Below are 8,971 nucleotides of genomic sequence, written 5' to 3'. Positions count from 1 at the left end.
GATATTTCAGTCACCAGTAAAGTGATTTATGTTCATAATTTCAGCATTTTAGACACGATTGTTAATATGTTTATCATGAGTAGTGTGATTTATGTTCATGGTTTCAGGATCGTAGTCACAATGTTCGTATTTTACATGCACGTTATCGTGATACTTTATTCTCGAGCTTACATTCGAATTTAACACGTGAAGCGATGTGACGATGTTATTTTTTGGTTACAATCGGATTTTTGGTGTAGAGTAACGTGACAATATTAACTGGGTCATAAAAGTGTGACTGATTCGCAGTATCTTCACACTTAAAAATATTTACATCTCGCAAGATGCACATAAAAGGAGCGTCATAACAACCGAGTTCTACATCAAAAGAGACACAATATTTTATTTCACCTGTCAAAACATGTAAAATTCCATATTGGACAGCAAAATACGACAGAATGTTGTTTACGTCAAATGTAATTTTCATTTTTTCTAAGTGTGTTGTTCCATCAACTATATGTCGAACACTCTATAATGTAATTGTAGTGAAATAATTCACGTGAAAATTTCAAGACCATGTTACATTAAATTGAAAATGATTAGGGATATCTTCTAAATATCACAAGTACGCAAGATAGATCGTAAATGATGCACTAGGAATCATGAGCCAGTTCACGAATCCATGAATCACAATTCATGATTTTGTGAGCTTTTTCACGAGCATGAATAGAAAATCGTGACTACTGTACTAGGAATCATGAACCAATTCACGAATACATGAATAATAGTCAATGATTTTGTTAACTATTTCTCGAACACAAATGGTAAGTCGTGACTATTGTAAGAAGAATCATGAGCAAGTTCAATAATACATGAATATCATTTTATGGCTTCGTGAACTATTTTACGAGCACGAATGGCAAGTGATTACTATTATACTAGGAATCGTGAAGAAGTTCACAGATATATGAATAATATAAGATGATTTTGTGAATTATTTCACGAGAATTGATATTAGATCGTGCCTAATATATTAGGAATCATGAAGTAGTTCATGAGGATTGAATCGATTAATGAAAGTTGCGTGTTACGTGAAATAGCTTACGAGATAATTTCCTGATTCATTTGATTGGTTTGATTTTGTGTTCCTAAATCTATGAATAAAATCATGAGTCAACATTTGGTTTTATGAATAATCTTCATAAAGTTGTGAACTAGTTCAGGTACAGAAAATCGAGTTGGTAATAACATGGCGGAAACCGTGACTGAAGTTCATAAAACAGAAACAAACATTTTCAATAATAAAAGCGTTATGCGGGCGTTACTGAAGGGAAATTTAATATAATCACATGATTTTTGCTCATGGTCCTGTTCACGTTACGTAAAAACGAGATAGTTCCAGATTTCATGGTACTTTATTCACGATATTGGGAAAAAAATTCCGTGCAATATTTGCTAATAATATATTTTTCCCTTTTGAGAATACGGAAAGTTGAGACAACAACTCAATTTGATTGATAATGAGCATAACATTTCGAAAAGGAGAAGGAAAAGCAGATATACGTTTGAGTGCTGAATTGAAAGGAGTAATAAACAACGAAAACTCACCATCACATTATTCCGAAACTGTCAACTTTGGAAGTTTATAGTATTTGAAGAATTTTGCAACGTAAAACAGCACATCTTCTGATAAAATAATATAGGCGGTCAATCCTACTAGAAGAAATTATGGAGAATTTTAACGGCTGTCTGAGTTTATTATTATGAAAACGAATGTTGGTCACTGCTCGACGATTTGACCTTTATCAAGGGAAATACGGTCTATCGTTTTTTGTTAAAAAGTCGCAGTTCGACTTGGCGGTGTCTGATAAGGATTTCTTCATGCGTGTCTTTTTGGCTCATGCTATATATTAATTGTAGTTGCATAGGAAATGTTTCTTGGGTGTCAATAATGCACTAAATCACGACTGGTTTGAAGTGCTTCACGTGCAATTGACCATTTTTCATATATCACATTTCTGGAACCTCTAGATGATTTTTTAGAAACTTGATTTGTTCTATAAATGTGCTTCAAATATGCTTATCTCTCATTTTAGGGTTGAGTACCATGACTTTTCGAACATCGAAATTTTTTGGGACAGCCTAAAATCTATTCAAATACTAAGGTTATTTCCCGGAAAAAGATGTAAACTATAATTTTTCGAGCGCTGCTTCAAAAGTTATAGCGTTTTGAATATATTTTTCTCAATGTCAAAAACTTCAAGCAAAGTGGGCGGGATTATAAAATTGTCTAAATGATGTCAAATTGAGCATCTAAGCTTACTTTGACAAATATCACAATATGAAGCGGTGGAAGAAACAGAGAGAGAATTCAAAAATGAGTTTTTTTGCAATGCCCTAATGTTCCCGCTAAGGAAGTCGAGATCAATGGCGAGTGATAGTTTCACGTGCACCGAGATCTGCTAGAGTACGGTGTTGGTTGATTTAGAGCACCCTTACTTAAACCAGTGAAAATTCCGTATTCCAAAAGTTTGAATTCAATGCTAACCGCAGGGGATGCAATAAAATCACAACCCTAATCAAATACTTTTCGGGTGACCGTCACTATGTCCGCGCTACCATCCTACATCCTTTTGTAAAAGGTTTTTTTGCGTGTTCGTCTTTTTGTACCGCGGGTCGTAAACTGCCATAATTTCAAACAATTTTGCTAAATAGGCACCCATACTAACAATAAATACCGTTGTGAAAAGCCCGGCAAGAATCGTTGGGATAGTTCCTGCACTAAGAATGCTGAAAAATGTTCATACTGAGAGGAGAAACAGCATGGTCTCTCGACAAGTCCTGTATGCAGACTGAAACGTCTCCTTAAAGTACGTCTAAAGAGATATTTTGCAGAAATCTTCAATGAACGCCTTTGCTCTTATGTCTTCTGATATACTGATTATACTGATGCCTCAAAAGGAAAGTGTGGTGTGGGAGCAGGGCCTGAGTTTCTTGCTATAGGTCTTACAAGGCTCTTGGTTCTACACCAGGTTCAGTCTTGCAAGCGATGCACTGATAATATAAATTCGTAAATATAATGAAATCGATCATACAATACACGAATTCATTCGTCGTTTTCTGCAACGAAGTATTTTCGTGCATTCTAAATAGTAGGTTTCGTTCATTTCATGAACAAGAATGGCCGCTTGGTGAACGAAATCTTTCGTAAATTTTACACGTTTAATGTATACTGCACGAATGTTATCGTTGATAACGACATTATTTTTCGCGAATGAAACGAAATGTTTTGTTTATTTTAATAAACGTGTGTGTATATTACGAACGATTTCGTTGGTCGCACGAATTAATTTCGTTTATCTTAGAAAAGTGTTCGTATTTATTATCCTCTTATTGTTTTCAGTCGATCTTTTGGGATCGATGTTTGACAACATAGATTTTTTTTATTTAAAAAAATCGATGTGGCCAAATCGAGTTTATTGTGGTACGAAGAAATGGCCGCTTGATGAACGAAAGTTTTCGTAAATTTTACTTATTAATTTTACATTGCACGAATGTAATCGTTGATAACGACATTATTTTTCGTGAACGAAACAAAATGTTTCGTGTATTTTAATAAATGTTTATGTATATGATGAACGATTTCGTTGGTCGCACGATTTCGTTTCGTTCATCTTAGAAAAGTTTTCGTATTCATTAGCATATTATTTTTTCAATCGATGGTTTAGGATCGATGTTTGACAACCACGATTTTTTCAATTAACTAAAAGGATCGATCTGGCAAAATCGATATTAATTCAACCTGATCCCTTCTATTGAGGACTAAAAAGATTGTGGTTTGAAGTAATGGCCGCTTGATGAACGAAAGTTTTCGTAAATTTTACATATTTAGTGTACATTACATGAATGTTATTGTTGAAAACGGCATTATTTTTCGGGAATGAAACGAAATGTTTCGTTTATTTTAATAAACAGTTGTGAAAATTACAAACGATTTCATTGGTGGCACGAATTCATTTTGTACATCTTAGAAAAGTTTTCGTATTATTAGCCTCTTATTGTTTTCAGTCAATCATTTGGGATCGATGTTTGACAACATCGATTTTTTTTTAATTAAAAAAATCGATGTGGCCATGATTTTTCGTGAATAAAATGAAATCATTCGTTTATTTCAATAAATGTTTGTGTATATTACGAACGACTTCGTTGGTCGCACGAATTCATTTCGTTCATCTTAGAAAAGTTTTCGTATTTATTATCTTCTTATTTTTTCATTCGATATTTTGGGATGATGTTTGACAACACCGATTTTTTTAGTTAAAAGAAACAGATCTGGCAAAATCGATTTTATTGTGATATGGTCGCTTGATGAACGAAAGTTTTCGTGAAGTTTTACTTATTTAGTGTACATTGCACGAATGCTGTCGTTGAAAACGATGTTAATTTTCGTGAATGAAACGAAATGTTTTGTTTATTTTAATAAACGTCTATGTATATTACGAACAATCTCGTTGGTCGAACGAATTCATTTCGTTCATCTAAGAGAAGTTTTCGTATTTAATATCAAATTCTTTTACATTGCTCCGGCAGAGAAAAACTCAAAATTTTTCATGCAAAACCATCGAGCGATGGCTCAACTGAATCCGTACTGCTCCGGATTCTGGATCAACTAGAAGCGGAAGAGGTTTAGAAAATCTTCCTGAAACCGGCGGACGTTTATTTTAATAAACGTCTATGTATATTACGAACAATCTCGTTGGTCGAACGAATTCATTTCGTTCATCTAAGAGAAGTTTTCGTATTTAATATCAAATTCTTTTACATTGCTCCGGCAGAGAAAAACTCAAAATTTTTCATGCAAAACCATCGAGCGATGGCTCAACTGAATCCGTACTGCTCCGGATTCTGGATCAACTAGAAGCGGAAGAGGTTTAGAAAATCTTCCTGAAACCGGCGGACACGGATACGGCTACTAAATAGCCAGATCGAGACCGTCGTGAACATCAACAATTATCTAACGTATAGCAACAATGACTCCATATTCTACCTCTATTGAAGCTCTGTTGACGTTGGCGGTTCGACGAATGGTGCTCGTAAATATTATACAGATATTCGTATATAGCAGCGAACAATTCGTTTGCCGAACGAAGCTGTTTCGTAATAAGCCAACGAAAGTCGTTTCGTGGTTTTCACGAAAAACTCGTAATAAAAAATAAATGTGTTTCAATAGAACTACGAACGATTCATTATATGTACGAAAAATTCGTATATTTTATGAAAATTATCTGCACGAAACTAATGCATAGCGATTTACGAATATATTCTATCAGTGTGGTATACGTATTTGAGACCTGTGCCAGAAAGTGTCTTTCAAGAAGCGCCCTAGGGGGCAAGGAGTTATTCTGACAGATAGCCAGGCTGGGTTAAGAGCTCTGAGTTCGTGTAACTTCTAACGTCTATAGCTGTCGTCAAATTCTGATGCAAGAAAATGCAAGCTAACTTTGATTTGAGTGATAGAACAACTGGGAATAGAAGGAAACGACTTTGATGACGAGCTGTCTAATAGGGGAGCCAAATTTGTTCAGCCAATAATGACAACTTCAAAAGTTGCGCCAAGTACCTCAAACTCTACAGCGTAAGAAAGCAAACACTTCACATTTGCGACCCGTAAGAGAAGCAGCAAGAAAGGATAATCAGGGCAACTACAATGACGCACGGTAGCACCACTGCATACAAAGTTGTGGCAACTCACTTTCTTCAATGACACGTTAAAAATTGATCCTACTTTCGATTATCGCAAAATTTTAAGGTAAGTTATTCAAACTTTGTGAAAAATAAAACAAATATATCCAAAGGAATTCAAGACAATTGATTTTTGGGACCTTGTCACACGTCATGCCGCTGTGTGACGACACGGATGTGTGCGATAGCGAAACAGAAATAAGCGACTCAAAAACATGGATGGCGAGGATACAAATGTTTCCCCGCCAAGTAAAAAGGTCTTCGCTGAGAATAGCAAGTCGCGTAGGGGAATTATGGTTAAAACCGACACCTTAAGCTTAACACTTTTTCTAAGTTGCCTCAAAATCAATAAAATTATAATTTTTATGCAGAATTCTTCTTCAGAAAATTTCTAACAAGACTTAATTTTTTCCGCGCATCAAAAAATTAATTTCGTCAAAAATTATTGGTTGTAAAACTTGGAAAACAAAGTGACTTTCTGCAGGCACTGCGGGTAAAACCGACACCCCATAGGGGTAAGATCGACACCCCCTTTAATTTATATTCTCTCCACTTTATTAAAATCTTTATCTTTATGAAAAATGATATATATGCGTGATTAATAAAGTGTGAGTATGTATGATGCAAATATGTGCTTTTTATTGCTTCATCATGTAATGAGGGGAAGAAAGTTCGAAAACGTAGTACTATAAATAGGAGTATTTTATGCTATAGGATTATTTATTGATATGAGTATTTCCAAATAATCCTTGCGCACATCATTGCAACCTCCAGTGTCATTTTATTTCGTAAGAGAAGATTTGCAAGCGTTCTACGTTCTGCTAATTGGATTCATTCACTTATAAGTGACACATACACTTCTTAGTAAAGCTATCTTTTTCAGATTTGATTTTTCGGACTCTGATCATCAACGATCTATTGGGGTATATAAAAGATCATTGTCTCATTGTGATAAAGTTCGTCTATGACAAACCAAGAGAACACTAGAAATTCGGTTTGATGAGCTTTTTGCAGAAATATCAAAAGCTTCAATAGAATCAGATAAGCAAAAATTCCAATTTTTGATTTTTAAAGAGACTTACAAGAAATAAACACAATAAAAGTATTTCTGTGTATTTCTGCTAATACTATAGTGTTCTAATAAGCTAATTGAAGTGTCACAAATATCCCCAATATTTTGAAATGAATCGCAAGTATACACAACCATCTTAACAGCGTGTCGGTTTTACCCTAACCATAGGGTGTCGGTTTTACCCCAACAGCGCACATTTTTAATAAAAGCAATTAAAAATATTGAATTTCTCAAACTCGTCTTCAATGCACTTAGTTGATCATAGGAAAGGCCGATAATAATAGGAACTGAAAAATGTGGTGATTTGAAAAGCTTTTGTTCGGTTAAAACCTTAAAATCTACCAACGAAATTTAACATCCAGACGAGTATGAACGCTGCTGTCGTATGTTTTGTTTATTTTTATGACATTCGGCGCACTAACGTAAATCCAATTTTTCTTAAAATTCTCTAAACAAACGTACTAATAATAATGTATCATTATGAAATGAATAAAAATTTGATTTCTAGGAAAAGTTGTGGGGAGTCGGTTTTACCCACAGTGTCGGTTTTTCCCACAATTCTCCTACACGAGATCTGATGAACAACAATTGATACTCTTTCTATTGTTTAGTTTTGAATTGTTTACATCATGTTAATATCTAAAGTACCCATGGATCCGTGCATTAAGCCATGTCAAGTAAACGAATAAAAAGAAACAAAATTTGAAAAACTGGTTTATCAAAATGCAGAGATTGATAGACAAAAAGCGACCATTTGTCAATATATTAAATATGTACCAAAAAATCTGTTTTAATCTACCTAGTGGTGCAATCGTGCCTTTCTTAGAAAAGACCCAGGCAATCTTACAGAACAATTCGACCTGGCAATCCGAGCAATTTGATATTGATAGGTTAAAATCATTTTAAATACACTGGTTTGGTTTTGCTTTTACGCTATTTTTACACATTTTCACGATCTCGACGTGGTGCTGTTCTGAATAGGTGCATATCCATTTTTCATACGGGAAGGATTAAAACCCAAATTAAATAACCAGAGAGTAGAACCGTCCTTCTCGAAAGTATAGGTTCTGAAAAAACTAACAACCTATTATAAGGTAAGTGGGATACTGCCACCATTTGAGCTATCAAGCTTGATTGAGTTGACAGCTGATTGAAATAAGTATTACAAAATGGCTGACATAGCTATACCTCTAATTGAGATATACTGGTGTGGCGGCGCTAGAGTTTTGACCGACATTCAGTCAAATATTTACACAAGTATTTTACACTTATTCGTTCGAATAAGGAATTCTGTTCTCTGTGTAATTACTATATATTGAGAAATTAATGAAGAACTTACAGGTTCCCTTAGAGAATGATAGAAGTTTGTCGCTGGTTGAATCGCTGGTCACTTACAGAATCGGAACGTCAGAGACTTTTGAAGCTCTTGAATACTTTTCTGTATCTGTTTCATTACGCCAAGATTACATTCGTGATTCGTCAAAAAAGTACCTAAACAGTCTTTAGTTATGAAATGACATTGTTTTAGCCATCACCTACTAATACTACGCACTACAGGAAAAACTGAGAATAAATAACCTACTGTACATAGATCATGTCCTAGTTAGAGCTAACATACAAACAAAAACATTACGCACATGTTCTTCTCTACTTCAGATCCCTGGTCATTTCTTCGCTTCGGGAGGTAATGCGCCGCTGACTAGCACACACTTACATTCTAAATAAATTAAAACATCTACCCCTCCAGCTCTACAGAATTTGACAAGCATTTGAGTGCACTTTATGGTGTCGTCCGTTTTGGTGGTGAGCCGCCATAGCTGCAGCATACCCGGAACAGCATTTGTGCTCTTTTGCGTGGGTGAAACTAAAACTCTGGGTCACTTTACCACTACCGGGACCGCCTGCCGGAGCCGAGCTGCCACAGCTGTGACAGTGCTGCGTATGCTCGCAGGCTGGTGGCCCAACCGGAGGTGTCGGTGCTGGTGCTTGAGATCTACAATCGCGGGAAGTGCCGGTGGGAATGTTGTTGTAGACCGAGTTGTTGCAGCATGTCGCCGGAGCGGAAATCATCGCAGAAGACGAACATGTAATGGGAAAATGAACGTTAAGACTATACAGTGCAAAGCAGGGTTCGGAATTGTTATTGACAATATTGTTTTGACTGTTGACAGCGTTGCA

General features: G+C 35.5%; 1 protein-coding gene across 2 annotated transcripts in view; it reads right to left on the bottom strand.

Annotated features, from left to right (window-relative positions):
* Window positions 1-352: 352 nt before the first annotated feature.
* Window positions 353-8,971, bottom strand: part of LOC131684683 (soluble guanylate cyclase 88E) — a 215,018-nt gene continuing 206,399 nt past the window's right edge. For both annotated transcript variants that reach the window (XM_058967765.1, XM_058967764.1), the window contains exon 14: window positions 353-8,786. In XM_058967765.1, the coding sequence (XP_058823748.1) occupies window positions 8,543-8,786 (244 nt within the window). In that variant the 3' untranslated portion in view covers window positions 353-8,542. The remainder of the gene's footprint in view (window positions 8,787-8,971) is intronic.

The sequence above is a fragment of the Topomyia yanbarensis genome, chromosome 2 (genome assembly GCF_030247195.1).
Source record: "Topomyia yanbarensis strain Yona2022 chromosome 2, ASM3024719v1, whole genome shotgun sequence".
Lineage (NCBI taxonomy): Eukaryota > Metazoa > Arthropoda > Insecta > Diptera > Culicidae > Topomyia > Topomyia yanbarensis.
Note: the sequence above shows the minus strand (reverse complement) of the source record. Positions and strands in the feature narration are given on the sequence as shown.